The 15,518-nt window shown below is 42.4% G+C and overlaps 1 protein-coding gene across 5 annotated transcripts in view; it reads right to left on the reverse strand.

The window, feature by feature from the left end:
• The window catches only part of Nr2c2 (nuclear receptor subfamily 2 group C member 2), a 78,319-nt gene that overhangs the window by 12,918 nt on the left and 49,883 nt on the right, over window positions 1–15,518 (reverse strand). For all 5 annotated transcript variants that reach the window (XM_021164250.3, XM_021164251.3, XM_029478885.2 and 2 more), the window contains 7 exons: window positions 14,914–15,016; window positions 12,880–13,059; window positions 10,569–10,716; window positions 9,815–9,908; window positions 8,867–9,000; window positions 7,945–8,122; window positions 6,892–7,013 (listed from right to left, as the gene is read on the reverse strand). In XM_021164250.3, coding sequence (XP_021019909.2) covers window positions 6,892–7,013; window positions 7,945–8,122; window positions 8,867–9,000; window positions 9,815–9,908; window positions 10,569–10,716; window positions 12,880–13,059; window positions 14,914–15,016 — 959 coding nt within the window. The remainder of the gene's footprint in view (window positions 1–6,891; window positions 7,014–7,944; window positions 8,123–8,866; window positions 9,001–9,814; window positions 9,909–10,568; window positions 10,717–12,879; window positions 13,060–14,913; window positions 15,017–15,518) is intronic.

The following is a 15,518-nucleotide window of genomic DNA, read 5'->3' on the forward strand; positions in this document are numbered from 1 at the left end:
TGCCTGACACCCGCCAGCTACCCAAGACCCCCGCCGCAGGATTTTGGGACTGCTGGTGAGTGGAACACAGCTTCTGCTCCAGTCCAATCACGCGGGACCTGAGACTGCTCGGGTTGGGGAGAGAGAAATCCGGCCTACATAGGGCCACAACCCTCTTCCGGTCAGAAAAGCACCTGGGCAGCTGGGGCGCAGGGTCAGCTGACACTCACCAGCTACCCACAACACCCACCACAGGATCTTAAGACTTCTGGAGAGTGGAACACAGCTTCTGCTCCAATCCAATTGCACGCGGGACCAGAGACTGCATTAGTTAGGGAAGCAGAAAAACGGCCTGAGTAGGACCACAGGCCTCTTCCGGCTGGACCAGCACCGGGGTACCGTCAGCTACCCACGACCCCCGCCGCAGGATTTAGAGACTGCTGGTGAGTGGAACACAGCTTCTGCTCCAATCTTTAAATAGTGACAACGATAACAACTAACCCCAGAGATTACCAGATGGCGAAAGGTAAACGTAATAATCTTACTAACAGGAACCAAGACCACTCACCATCATCAGAACCCAGCACCCCCACTTCGCCCAGTCCAGGGCACCCCAACACACCGGAAAAGCTAGACACGGATTTAAAAGCATATCTCCTGATGATGATAGAGGACTTCAAGAAGGACTTTAATAACACACTTAAAGAAATGCAGGAGAACACTGATAAAAAGGCAGAAGACAATAAAGAGGAAGCACAAAAATCCCTTAAAGAATTGCAGGAGAACACTGCTAAAGAGTTACAAATCCTTAAAGAAAAACATGATAACATAATCAAACAGGTAGAAGTCCTTACAGAAAAACAGGAAAACACATCCAAACAGATGATGGAAATGAACAAAACCATACTAGACCTAAAAAGGGAAGTAGACACAATAAAGAAAACCCAAAATGAGGCAACACTGGAGATAGAAACCCTAGGAAAGAAATCTGGAACCATAGATACGAGCATCAGCAACAGAATACAAGAGATGGAAGAGAGAATCTCAGGTGCAGAAGACTCCATAGAGAACATCGGCACAACAATCAAGGAAAATGTAAAATGCAAAAAGATCCTAACTCAAAACATCCAAGAAATACAGGACATAATGAGAAGACCAAACCTACGGATAATAGGAGTGGATGAGAATGAAGATTTTCAACTCAAAGGACCAGCAAACATCTTCAACAAAATTATAGAAGAAAACTTCCCAAATCTAAAGAAAGAGATGCCCATGAACATACAAGAAGCCTACAGAACTCCAAATAGACTGGACCAGAAAAGAAATACCTCCCGACACATAATAATCAGAGCAACAAATGCTCTAAATAAAGATAGAATACTAAAAGCAGTAAGAGAAAAAGGCCAAGTAACATATAAAGGCAAGCCTATCAGAATTACACCAGACTTTTCACCAGAGACTATGAAAGCCAGAAGATCCTGGACGGATGTTATACAGACACTAAAAGAACACAAATTCCAGCCCAGGCTACTATACCCAGCCAAACTCTCAATTAACATAGATGGAGAAACCAAAGTATTCCACGACAAAACCAAATTCACACATTATCTCTCCACGAATCCAGCCCTTCAAAGGATAATAACAGAAAAAAACCAATACAAGGACAGGAACCACGCCCTAGAAACAACAAGAAGGTAATCCCTCAACAAACCTAAAAGAAGACAGCCACAAGAACAAAATGCCAACTTTAACATCAAAAATAACAGGAAACAACAATTACTTTTCCTTAATATCTCTTAATATCAATGGACTCAACTCCCCGATAAAAAGACATAGACTAACAAACTGGCTACACAAACAAGACCCAACATTTTGCTGCTTACAGGAAACTCATCTCAGAGAAAAGGATAGACACTACCTCAGAATGAAAGGCTGGAAAACAATTTTCCAAGCAAATGGCATGAAGAAACAAGCTGGAGTAGCCATTCTAATATCTGATAAGATTGACTTCCAACCCAAAGTCATTAAAAAAGACAGGGAGGGACACTTCATACTCATCAAAGGTAAAATCCTCCAAGAGGAACTATCAATCCTGAATATCTATGCTCCAAATACAAAGGCAGCCACATTCATTAAAGAAACTTTAGTAAAGCTCAAAGCACACATTGCACCTCATACAATAATAGTGGGAGACTTCAACACACCACTTTCACCAATGGACAGATCATGGAAACAGAAACTAAACAGGGACACAGTGAAACTAACAGAAGTTATGGATCAAATGGATCTGGCAGATATCTACAGAACATTTTACCCTAAAACAAAAGGATACACCTTCTTCTCAGCACCTCATGGTACCTTCTCCAAAATTGACCACGTAATTGGGCACAAAACAGGACTCAACAGATACAAAAACATTGAAATTGTCCCATGCATCCTATCAGATCACCATGGACTAAGGCTGATCTTCAATAACAAAATAAATAATAGAAAGCCAACCTTCACGTGGAAACTGAACAACACTCTTCTCAATGATACCTTGGTCAAGGAAGGAATAAAGAAAGAAATTAAGGACTTTTTAGAGTTCAATGAAAATGAAGCCACAACATACCCAAACTTATGGGACGCAATGAAAGCATTTTTAAGAGGAAAACTCATAGCTCTGAGTGCCTCCAAAAGGAAACTAGAGAGAGCACACATTAGCAGCTTGACAACACACCTAAAAGCACTAGAACAAAAGGAAGCAAATTCACCCAAGAGGAGTAGACGGCAGGAAATAATCAAACTCAGGGGTGAAATCAACCAAGTGGAAACAAGAAAAACTATTCAAAGAATCAACCAATCAAGGAGCTGGTTCTTTGAGAAAATCAACAAGATAGATAAACCCTTAGCCAGACTCACTAGAGGGCACAGGGAAAGCATCCTAATTAACAAAATCAGAAATGAAAAAGGAGACATAACAACAGATCCTGAAGACATCCAAAACACCATCAGATCCTTCTACCAAAGGCTATACTCAACAAAACTGGAGAACCTGGATGAAATGGACAAGTTCCTAGACAGATACCAGGTACCAAAGCTGAATCAAGATCAGGTTAATGATCTAAACAGCCCTATATCCCCCAAAGAAATAGAAGCAGTCATTAATAGTCTCCCAACTAAAAAAAGCCCAGGACCAGATGGGTTTAGTGCAGAGTTCTATCAGACCTTCAAAGAAGATCTAATCCCAGTTCTTCACAAACTATTCCACAAAATAGAAACAGAAGGTACTCTACCCAACTCATTCTATGAAGCCACAATTACTCTGATACCTAAACCACAAAAAGACCCAACAAAGATAGAAAACTTCAGACCAATATCCCTTATGAATATTGATGCAAAAATCCTCAATAAAGTTCTTGCTAACCGAATCCAAGAACACATCAAAACAATCATCCATCCTGACCAAGTAGGTTTCATCCCAGGGATGCAGGGATGGTTCAATATACGGAAATCCATCAACGTAATCCAGTATATAAACAAACTCAAAGACAAAAACCACATGGTCATCTCCTTAGATGCGGAAAAAGCATTTGACAAGATCCAACACCCATTCATGATAAAAGTCTTGGAAAGATCAGGAATTCAAGGCCCATACCTAAACATGATAAAAGCAATCTACAGCAAACCAGTAGCCAACATCAAAGTAAATGGTCAGAAGCTTGAAGCAATCCCTCTAAAATCAGGGACTAGACAAGGCTGTCCACTTTCTCCATACCTATTCAACATTGTACTTGAAGTCCTAGCCAGAGCAATTCGACAACAAAAGGAGATCAAAGGGATACAAATTGGAAAAGATGAAGTCAAAATATCACTTTTTGCAGATGATATGATAGTATATATAAGTGACCCTAAAAATTCCACCAGAGAACTCCTAAGCCTGATAAACAGCTTCGGTGAAGTAGCTGGATATAAAATTAACTCAAACAAATCAATGGCCTTTCTCTACACAAAGAATAAACAGGCTGAGAAAGAAATTAGGGAAACAACACCCTTCTCAATAGTCACAAATAATATAAAATATCTTGGCGTGACTCTAACTAAGGAAGTGAAAGATCTGTATAATAAAAACTTCAAGTCTCTGAAGAAAGAAATTATAGAAGATCTCAGAAGATGGAAAGATCTCCCATGCTCATGGATTGGCAGGATCAACATTGTAAAAATGGCTATCTTGCCAAAAGCAATCTACAGATTCAATGCAATCCCCATCAAAATTCCAACTCAATTCTTCAACGAATTAGAAAGTGCAATCTGCAAATTCATCTGGAATAACAAAAAACCTAGGATAGCAAAAACTCTCCTCAAGGATAAAAGAACCTCTGGTGGAATCACCATGCCGGACCTAAAGCTCTACTACAGAGCAATTGTGATAAAAACTGCATGGTACTGGTATAGTGACAGACAAATAGACCAATGGAATAGAATTGAAGACCCAGAAATGAATCCACACACCTATGGTCACTTGATCTTCGACAAGGGAGCTAAAAACATCCAGTGGAAGAAAGACAGCATTTTCAACAAATGGTGCTGGCACAACTGGTTGTTAACATGTAGAAGAATGCGAATCGATCCATTCCTATCTCCTTGTACTAAGGTCAAGTCTAAGTGGATCAAGGAACTTCACATAAAACCAGAGACACTGAAACTTATAGAGGAGAAAGTGGGGAAAAGCCTTGAAGATATGGGCACAGGGGAAAAATTCCTGAATCGAACAGTAATGGCTTGTGCTGTAAGATCGAGAATTGACAAGTGGGACCTCATGAAACTACAAAGCTTCTGCAAGGCTAAAGACACCATCAATAAGACAAAAAAACCACCAACAGATTGGGAAAGGATCTTCACCTATCCTAAATCAGATAAGGGACTAATATCCAATATATATAAAGAACTCAAGAAGGTGGACTCCAGAAAGTCAAATAACCCCATTAAAAAATGGGGCTCAGAACTGAACAAAGAATTCTCACCTGAGGAATACCGAATGGCAGAGAAGCACCTGAAAAAATGTTCAACATCCTTAATCATCAGGGAAATGCAAATCAAAACAACCCTGAGATTCCACCTCACACCAGTCAGAATGGCTAAGATCAAAAATTCAGGTGACAGCAGATGCTGGCGAGGATGTGGAGAAAGTGGAACACTCCTCCATTTTTGGTGGGATTGCAAGCTTGTACAACCACTCTGGAAATCAGTCTGGCGGTTCCTCAGAAAATTGGACATAGTACTACCGGAGGATCCAGCAATACCTCTCCTGGGCATATATCCAGAAGATGTCCCAACCGGTAAAAAGGACACATGCTCCACTATGTTCATAGCAGCCCTATTTATAATAGCCAGAAGCTGGAAAGAACCCAGATGTCCCTCAACAGAGGAATGGATACAGAAATTATGGTACATTTACACAATGGAGTACTACTCAGCTATTAAAAAGAATGAATTTATGAAATTCCTAGCCAAATGGATGGACCTGGAGGGCATCATCTTGAGTGAAGTAACACAATCACAAAAGATTTCACACAATATGTATTCATTGATAAGTGGATATTAGCCCAAAACTTAGGATACCCAAGATATAAGATACAATTTGATAAACGCATGAAACTCAAGAAGAATGAAGACCAAAGTGTGGACATTGTGCACCTTCTTAGAATTGGGAACAAAACACCCAGGGAAGGAGTTACAGAGACAAAGTTTGTAGCTGTGATGAAAGGATGGACCATTTAGAGACTGCTGTATCCAGGGATCCGTCCCATAATCAGCTTCTAAACGCTGACACCAGTGCATACACTAGTAAGATCTTGCTGAAAGGACCCAAATATAGCTGTCTCTTGTGAGACGATGCCGGGGCCTAGCAAACACAGGAGTGGATGTTCACAGTCAGCTATTGGATGTATCACAGGGCTCCCAATGGAGAAGCTAGAGAAAGTACCCAAGGAGCTAAAGGGATCTGCAACCCTATTGTTGGAACAACATGATGTACTAACCAGAACCCTGGAGCTCTTGTCTCTAGCTGCATATGTATCGAAAGATGGCCTAGTCGGCCATCAATGGAAAGAGAGGCCCATTGGACTTGCAAACTTTATATGCCCCAATATAGGGGAATGCCAGGGCCAAAAGAATGGGAATGGGTGGGTAGGGAAGTGGGGGGCGCTATGGGGGACTTTTGGGATAGTATTGGAAATGTAATTGAGGAAAATATGTAATAAAAATATTAAAAAAAAAAAAAAAAGAAATGAAACAACGTTCCCACAGCCTTACGGCTGTCAAATGCTGTTCTTAATGATTCTCAATCCCAATCTGCTTACCCTAGGCCACTGGTATGAACCAGTGGACAATCTAATGTTTCCCATGTATCACCTATGGTGGTTACCCTGCAGCATGCATCCATTCATTACATTCCCACTATCATGTGGTTGTTTATGTTCTAGCCAGACTGCATGCTACAATGGTGGCCTATTCCAATTGGACATTAGTTACTTAGCATAGTAGCAGAGCTGGCATTGGGACTGACAGGGAAACAGGATCACCAAACAGTGATGTTCATGAACAAGCAAGCAGGAGGGGCTTCCTGCAGAGATGACACAAGCCAGTGGTCCTCACGGGCTGGTCAACAGAGAGGCAAGGCAATGTATACACACAAACCATTACTCTTGACACTCATCCTATCAAAGGCAAGACACATCTCCTAGCAACAAATCCTTGGCAATAAGAACTATTGTTTCTTTCAGTCTGTTGACTATATTTAATACAACTTTGGGTCACTGAATAAGGTAAAGTGGAACAATAACACTGTAAAGGACCTCAGGGAACTTGTGGGCCATTAATGGAAGAACAAATCCCAATACTCAAGGACATTCAGGAATAAAGGCCACTTACCCAAGTGCCTGGAAGGCTGGGATTGACCTTGCCCAGTGCATGGAGAGGAAAAGCAGGCGGGATGCAGACTCACAGATGTAATGTACATTGAGGTACTCTGGCATAGGACTGGGCATTGTAAGCTGGAAAATAAAAGGCGTTGTGACACAAGAGCTAAAGGATGGACAGGTGCTCTTGTCAACTTATCTCCTGTTTCAACAATGGTAACTGTCTCAGATCTCAAAGAACTTCCAAAAGCCTGTCACTAGTGGAATATGTGACCATGTAGCCAAGGCTTTCACCAGCTCCCATGGTTTCTTGCTCAGTGACTTGAGTCCAGCAATCTGGATTGGGGTTCAGGAGCCTATAGGACACTTTCCAGCTCACCTATACAAAGATGTTTTCAACAACTCTTGACCTCAGCTATATTGTTGTTATTAGCTCTAATTCACTGGCCAAGTGTTTTTAAGGGTAGCTTCAAGATGGTAATGAAAAGGTGCTGGGCAAAGTAACATCTCAATGGAAGAACAGCCTGCCAGGGTCCCATATGCTATGATGTCCTCAAAAAGTCTAGTGTCTTGGAAGCAACCTGAGAAACAAGCCTTGGACAACTGTAGTCAGGGACCCTATCTACCCAAATGACTGTCTAGATATCTCCAGTACAGAGTGTACTAAGACAAGAGATTCATTCTGGAGACTATAGATTGGAGAGCCTCCTGATGCCCTGTCGGGAAAGCAGACACAGAAAGAGCATGGGAAAGACTGAGAACCTACTAGTATTCTACATAGTAGAGAGGCCAACAGGTGCCTGGCTGAGCCTGTGTTGCTGTCATAGGAAAAGGCAGAGCACCCAGCCCCTGATCCTCAGTGGCTAGCACCATGGCAGTCTATCTTGGCTGTGATGTGCCACAATTATTGGAGGGTCATTTTCAACAAGAATATGCTTTGGAATTCAAGATTCTGCCACAATTACAAAATGAACTCATTGCAAGGTCTGAAACTGTATACTAGCATTGGTACAGTACCTGGCTCTAGCATACAGGGGAAGTAGATAGCACGTGCTAACTTACTCACCTTGAATGTGACATGTGTGTCTGAAAGGAGAGGGCCTTCAACTTCAATGATGGGTGTTGACTGATCTCTGCTGATGACATGGATACTCCCTCCTCCACTAGCATCTATCCCATCTGCCAGGCTTGGAGGTGAAGCACTATCTGTGGTATTAAGTGCTTTCGCTAAGGTGTCAAATGCCCTATGAGCAAAAATGAAACAGACATCACCAATGGCAAATACAGTAAGAAAGCCCTAGCTAATTCTACTTAGATCTCATGTGCTTTCCTCTACACCGAGGTCTCAATATTGCATCGGATTACAAATTAACAGGAGGACTGTGTAGCTCCCAGTAAGTCCCCATCTGGCCTGACACTAAGGCCAGAATAGAGAATAGAAGAGTAAAACACAAGGGCCAAGCAGCAGGGAAGAAACACCCTGAGCAGTTAGCCAATGCCACCTGGAACCAACTATTGCCATCCATCAGCTAGCATGTATCACTCAGAAAACAGGTGTGAGCAAAGAGAAACAGAAACAGAAAGAGGTATGCTGTTTTGTGCAGGTTCATTACACAGTGCTCAAGACAAAGAACATTTGTTTGATGAAGACCCCGGTTTAAGGAGCCAACTGCAGCTCTGACTGCCTTATTGTCACATGACATAAGTGGGTTCTCCTTCATTGTAAATTCCCATAGTTAAATGTGGAAGACAACAGATATGTGGGGTTGTTTTGACAACTTTATAGTTCTTTAATTAGACACAAGAGTATTTTTGAAGTATGTAGTTCACTGGCACAGTGCTTGTCTTATACACAAGCAGAGGCAGAGGTCAATTTCCAGGACCAAAAATAAAAATATAAAACTTATTTATAGCATAGGTGCCAAATGTTGGCATCTATCCTTACAACACAATGCCGGGAGAATGTAGAGTATCAGAGGGGCTCATACCGAGTAATCTCACTTGCAGACTGGTCCTCTGGCTGCATTTCTGAAGCATCACCGTTGTTCAAAGATTCACTCAGGTTGGCCAAAGAGGTCACTACATTTGCCAGTGTACCTAGAGCTCCTTGGCTTGTTTCAGCCTATTAAACAAATAATAGTAATACAGTAACACTAAAACATGAGCACACACAGAATGACTTAAGGGCAATGAAATGAAGAAGGTAACATGTTTATTCAAGGCCAGCTTCTAGGTGTGAATGAAGAGTCATGCTAGGAAGATCTTTTTGCATATCAGAATGGATCAGGCTTTTGATGTTTTGTATTTTGGTTACAGCCACATACACAGATCCACATATGTGATACAATAACATTGGGATAAAATGACAGAACAGATAAAGTAGCACGCCACTCCACCCAGTAGCAAAGTTTTAAGCACAGAACTGATTAATAAATTACAGTAGAACCACAACATACTGTGCAGATGGCACAATGGGAGATGACCTCTTGGACCAACAGATATCTCAGTCTTTAAGTTCGTTATTTATGGCTCATTTGTTAGCCTATTACAAATTATCTAATGGAAAAGAACTGGAGCTTTTACAAAAGGCTGCTTTAAAAAAATAGCTACCTTCCCAGCATACTGGGGGCCTGCCAATATGTATAATAAGGGGATTAAATTCATAGGGAACAGAACCATAGAATATCTACAAAGATGCCATGTGAAGAACCATTGAATGTCCACAAAGCTGCCATGTGATTGTGACTATTGCCATTCAGCCCTGAGTGGAGTATCTGAAAACCACAAGCATCTTTAGAACAAGTCCTAGGATGACTATTATCATGAGAAATTAATGTAGCTACAGGAGGCTATGCTTTCAGCATCATGTCTGATGGCCAAGAGAGCAGGTATAGTTGGAAAAGCAGCCTGCACTGCAACACAGGAGAGAGTGTTACCTTGGAATCTGCGGCCAGGAGAACTGTACCATCCTCACGTATCAAAGGCTGTTGGATGTTCACAAGCATCCCTGGATCAAGAAGACCTGTTTGTCTATTTAAGACACAAAGAAACCCAAGGTAGTATCTAACATTTTCTGCACATTATGTTTATGCTACATTCAGTTGGCTTCCATATATGCCAGGCAGTCTACGAGAGAAAAGCTCTAACATTCAGCCCAGGGTGAGTGGCCACTTGTCGGCTCTCGCTCATGACTCTTCACAAAGCCAGGCATCAGGCTCAGGGAGGACAGAACAGATGCCTACCCCTAGGCCTTCTATACTAACTGTGGCCATTCTTCCCAAAGTTTAACTGATACTCAAAGAATTGTCCAGTTTTTGTGTAATGCATTTTGGATTTCTGGCTCCTTATTTCAGTTCTCTTTAAAACCAGTTCAACACAGTGTGTTAAAAAGAATTAACAAGTTAGTTTGTGGCATCATCTGGTATTTTCTTCTATATTGTAAAAAAAATAAAAGGCCTTTCTTTATTTTGAGCTATAGACAGCTAATGCATAAAGTCTAACCCTTAGGATCAGTTGTGTCCTGAAGTGACCCTCAGCAACATTAAGTGGATCAAAAGACAGAATGAGACATGCCAGAGCTATGGGAAGCAGGTGAGAGCCACGTGTGTGCCCTTTCCAGGAATATCTGTGCTTCTTCAGGCCAGTGTGGAGACTGAACACAGTACTACTCTGTGGGAACAGGAGACTGACCTTGCTCCATCTTTGTCTGCCACAAATGTGGGAGTGGCTATCAGAGGACTTCTCAGATCTTTCCGGATATAGATCTTCTCAGTGGAAGCAGCACAATTGCTTGGTTTCTCCCGTTGCACATCAAAGGGCTTCCGTTCACTCTGTACAGCTTAAATTACAACATATTCATATTTAGAGAAAAAGAATCAAATGAATAAACACTGTAACATGCTGAAGTTGTTTCTTAGCAAATCTGTAAAACACTGGCGTTCGGTCACCACGGGCTTTCCAATCAATGCAAAGAGTCAAAATCAACAACCCCAATGCAAAGGTATACAAAGGCTCAAGATGGCAGGTGATGCTTGCTCAGAAACTGCCACTCTGATGTGACCTAAGGAGGCCAATATCTTCTACTGCTTGTTTTTTTGTTGTTGTTTTGTTTTGTTTTTTAAATTTCTGTCACTAACCAGCTGGGCTCAGCCCAGGATAAGAAATGCCAATCTTCAAGTGGATCCTTCATATAGATTATCCCATACCACAAATGGCAGAACAATCTTGCTAGAGTCCAACTTCATTCAGTCTGAAGAGTTTCAGCAAACTGGAGGCTGTTAACTGCATATAGCAATTTCTTTCCCAGCAACCAAGCTTAAGCATGGGTATATAGGGGCTGGAGAAAGCTCAGAAGTTAAGAATATATTACTCTTATTTAAAGAGGACCACAGTTCAGTTCCCAGCACTCACTTTAGACAGCTCACAACTGCCTGTAAACTACAGCACTAGGGAGATCTAAGGCCCTCGATAGGTGCATACATTCACATGTACACAGTACACATAGACACATACACATACATAATTAAAATTAAAAAAAAAATTTTAATGATATATATTTGTCACAAGCAACTGAAGAAAATCTAGATCTTGGGGGTGGGGTGTACAGTTTATATATGTACAGAGGCCAGAGATCAACATTGAGGATTTTCTTTTATTGTTTTTCTCCTTTATTTTGATTTAGGGTCCTTCAGTGATCATGTAGATCACTGACTGGCTAGGTTGGCATGGCCAGCAAGCTCTGCTGATCCACCTGTCTTCACCCCTAGTGCTACAACTACACACATTAGTAACACCACCCAGCTCTTACATAGGTGCCTGAAATCTGAATTCACATCTTCATGCTAATACAGTAGACACTTTACACATCAAGCCATCTCCCCAGCCCACAAACTGTTCTTGTTTTGTTTTGTTTTGTTTTTCGAGACAGGGTTTCTCTGTGTAGCCCTGGCTGTCCTGGAACTCACTCTGTAGACCAGGCTGGCCTCGAGCTCAGAAATCCGTCTGCCTCTGCCTTCCGAGGGCTGCACAAACTGTTCTTAAAAGCAAGAGACCAAGCCTTGGGTCCAGATGCCTTACTACTAAGTTGAAATGTAGTTGGACTGTGAGTTTGCAACTATGCCTGTGATTGACCAAGTTTAGTCCCATCACTGCGTACAACTAAGGACAACCTGTAAGTCTGACGGTGCAGACCACCCTAAGCTAGACATGTCTATAGTATACTGACGGTGCAGACCACCCTAAGCTAGACATGTCTATAGTATACTGACGGTGCAGACCTACCCTAAGCTAGACATGTCTATAGTATACTGACTGTGGTAGTACAGGTTGCAAACATACTTCTTGTTCCCCAGTGAATTTTGTTGTCCCAGTCCTAGAATAGGAAACAACAATGAAATCCACTGGCTCTAGTCTTCCTAGGAGCCATGAGCCACTATTAGCCTGTTGTAGGCCTGACTCTGTGCCTTTCCATCCTTGCTGTACACTTAAGCACAGCTTGCTCACAGTGACTTTTCTGTGTTGCCTATTTTGGGACCTGGTTCTTAAGATTTCATCATTAGAAACTGACTCAATGAATGGCCCTTGTGAATGAAAGACTAGTTTTAGAATACTGCTGAGAGGAGGATTTCAGCCCTTTTGTGGCTGCTTCCACTTGGATGGGTCACAGACGAGGCCCAGGGATTGAGAAAGGAAAGGAACTGTTTCTGGTAACTCTTTAGCCTTGGTCTCAGCTTTACTCTGAAGTTGTCGCTACCTAATCTCCATTTCTCCTGTCCTGTTTTCTGATTGATTGGGAAAGGGACTTTCATATATACCATGTATACTGTCAAAACCCAGCAGTGTCAGCTCTGGAGTACCTGGCTGCCCAGAATTTAGGTAAAGCACAATGAAGCTTTTCTGAGTATTTCCACCACCACCCCCACTTCCCACCCCCTTTAAAGTCAAAGGTAAACCACACTTATTTAGCAGGCATTTACTAGCTTGGTGGGGCCCTGCTACTCACACTCCATCTTCATGCCCATCTCCAGGCACTTCTTCAGCCGGCAGAACTGGCAGCGGTTGCGGTGGTGCTTGTTGATGATGCAGTCTTGGCTGCTCCGACAGCTGTAGGTCAGATTCTTCCTCACACTCCTTTTGAAGAAACCTTTGCAACCTTCACAACTGACAGCCCCATAGTGCCGGCCTGAAGGGAAGTGAATGAACACATGATTTGGCTCCTCATGAGCAGAGGTGAACTGTCCCAGCCCTGTTCTCACTGGGTGCACTGTCAGATGCTGTCACCACAGGGGTTAATGGCAGCCCAACAATATGTCTACCTCATATGTCCATATCTCTACAGAAACCTTGTAAGGTCATGATGGAAACCCAAAGCTCATATATGATGTGACTGCTCTTGGCACACAACCATCCCAACACACAGAGCAGTTCAGGCAACTCTGCTCCAGTCTGCACACTTGGCTATAGAAGCAGCTTGGTGTCTACTCTTACTGCCAGACTAAACAGTCTATCATTCCTATATTCTTGCTTACTTTCTAAGTCCTTGTCTCTAAGCACCCCTTGAGGCCCTTCCAGGAACATGGCTACAAATCACAGCTCATTTCTCTACTCACCTACTCGGTCTTAATTTAGCTAATGACCTCAGCTCATCCTTCTTAGCTGATAAAGTGCTACTGTATATCACAACCTTACACTTTCTGGACTTCTCTTGCTTCCAGAACCCAAGCCTACAGCTCAACTGTTAGGAAACTTCACAGCATCACTATTCACACTGACTAGAGATTAATTTGGAGGATCTCATTTTCCTTTGAAGCACTATGGTACTGAACTGACCCCATGTCAATACTGCCTTGACCTTTTTTTGTAATGTCTCCTTAAATTTGCTATCTGGGTGACTTCTAAGAGCTGGAAACAGTGGCACTATAAGGCTATGTGATGAGGCCTTTCCTTAAAGCTCAGAAGAACCCTGAGCAACAAGGAAACCAGGCAGTTTTTGGCTGTTTCTGTCCCTACTTCATGTATTCGAACATTTGCAGTGTGTTTCCTTATTTAGCAGACACACTCCAATGAGAAAGTCCATTTCCATTATAGGAAAATGTACAAGATGTCTGGACAGCCTGGAGAAACACAATCAGAACCAATGACAGCGCTGTCTACCTGCTTCCAGGGGAAGATGGGCCTTTAAGTGGTAGGATGGACTGGCTTTACCAAGACAAGGTAGGATCAGAAGCAGGTACCAATGGCAGAGAAATGGTAAAACCAGCTTAAAGGAAAAAAAACAAAAAACAAAAGCTTCTGAAGATGCTTCCTCCTAGATTTGGTCAAACCCCCTTTTCAAAAAGACAAAATGAAATCCAGGACAACAAACCGTCCAGACTTCCTGTGAGTGGAAAAAAGCTGCTTCAGAACTCAGGTCTATGCCCCAGATCCCTGAGCTGAGCTTCTTCATTCCCACTGCCTGCCTTACTGCTTTGCTTACCTTCTATGGCTCCCCAGTGCTAGCAAGCCTCCTGTCTCCATCAGAGCACTAACTGCGGAAGCCTTTGGGCTCTCCTTGAAGGACACCAGAAACACAGATTTAAATAACTCACCAGAGGCCTTGGGTCTCCACTAAGAGTACACACACACACACACACACACACACACAAAGAGGCATGCATGCACGTCTGCGTACACTGTTCCAAGGGGCACAGCATGGTTCCTACTCCATCATAGAAGCTTATCACACAGGGTTTAGTAAAAGGATAAAAAGAAAAGTGAGACAATTTGGATGGGGGGGAATTATATACATAACACACCCTGGGTGATACAAACAAGATGAGAAAAATTTTTTTACGTAATATCATATAAACACTTGGAAACAAATCTCAGGGTTTCTTGGCCTTTCCTATCAATTTGCATAATCTGACAACTACTTTGCTTATTACGTGAGGTTCATGTTTGAAACCCACATAAAATGTTCTTTCTCAAGTAACCACTTCCCTACCCTATAAAAGGTCATGTTGCTCCTTGATACATGCCAGGAGCCGGAGTCACATACCAGAGGCTTTGTCGCCACAGACCACACAGTACTCCACCACCTGGGGCCGCTGGACGTCTGCCTTCCCCAGCAAACGCTCCACAGAAGCAGAATCCGTGACGATCTAAGATGTTGGCAAACAAACAGTGCCAATTAAAAGCTAGATAACTAAGTAAAGTAACATCTAGTTGTGTATCCCCCTGTCTTAGGCATCTAAACTAAAAGAACTCTAGGCAGAACTAGGATTACTTTAACCAACAGCTTCTTCATTCAACAGCCAGGTAATTCTGCTTCCCCACTGGCCTGCACATGTCAAGGATTACTCTCCTATCTTGTGACCATCACCAAAACTGGAGGTCACATAGGGATCACATATAGATTCTCTAAGGTAAAGAACAGGTAAGGTTCTTCAGCTATGTTTCTCATCCCATCGAACAACATGGAAATATACAACCTGGCGTGTTTGTCACACCCAGACTTTCCTGATTGGACTGCTTGTTGAAGCACCTGGTAATGGATAGATGGACTAGTACAGATGACAGCAGAAGCCTGCTATTTCCTCTCACTTGTAGGTAACTCTCTAGATTACAAACAGTGCTATCCATCTAGGAGAAAACAACTGATAT

This window comes from Mus caroli, unplaced genomic scaffold, assembly GCF_978045245.1.
Source record: "Mus caroli unplaced genomic scaffold, Mus_caroli_1 scaffold_7, whole genome shotgun sequence".
NCBI lineage: Eukaryota > Metazoa > Chordata > Mammalia > Rodentia > Muridae > Mus > Mus caroli.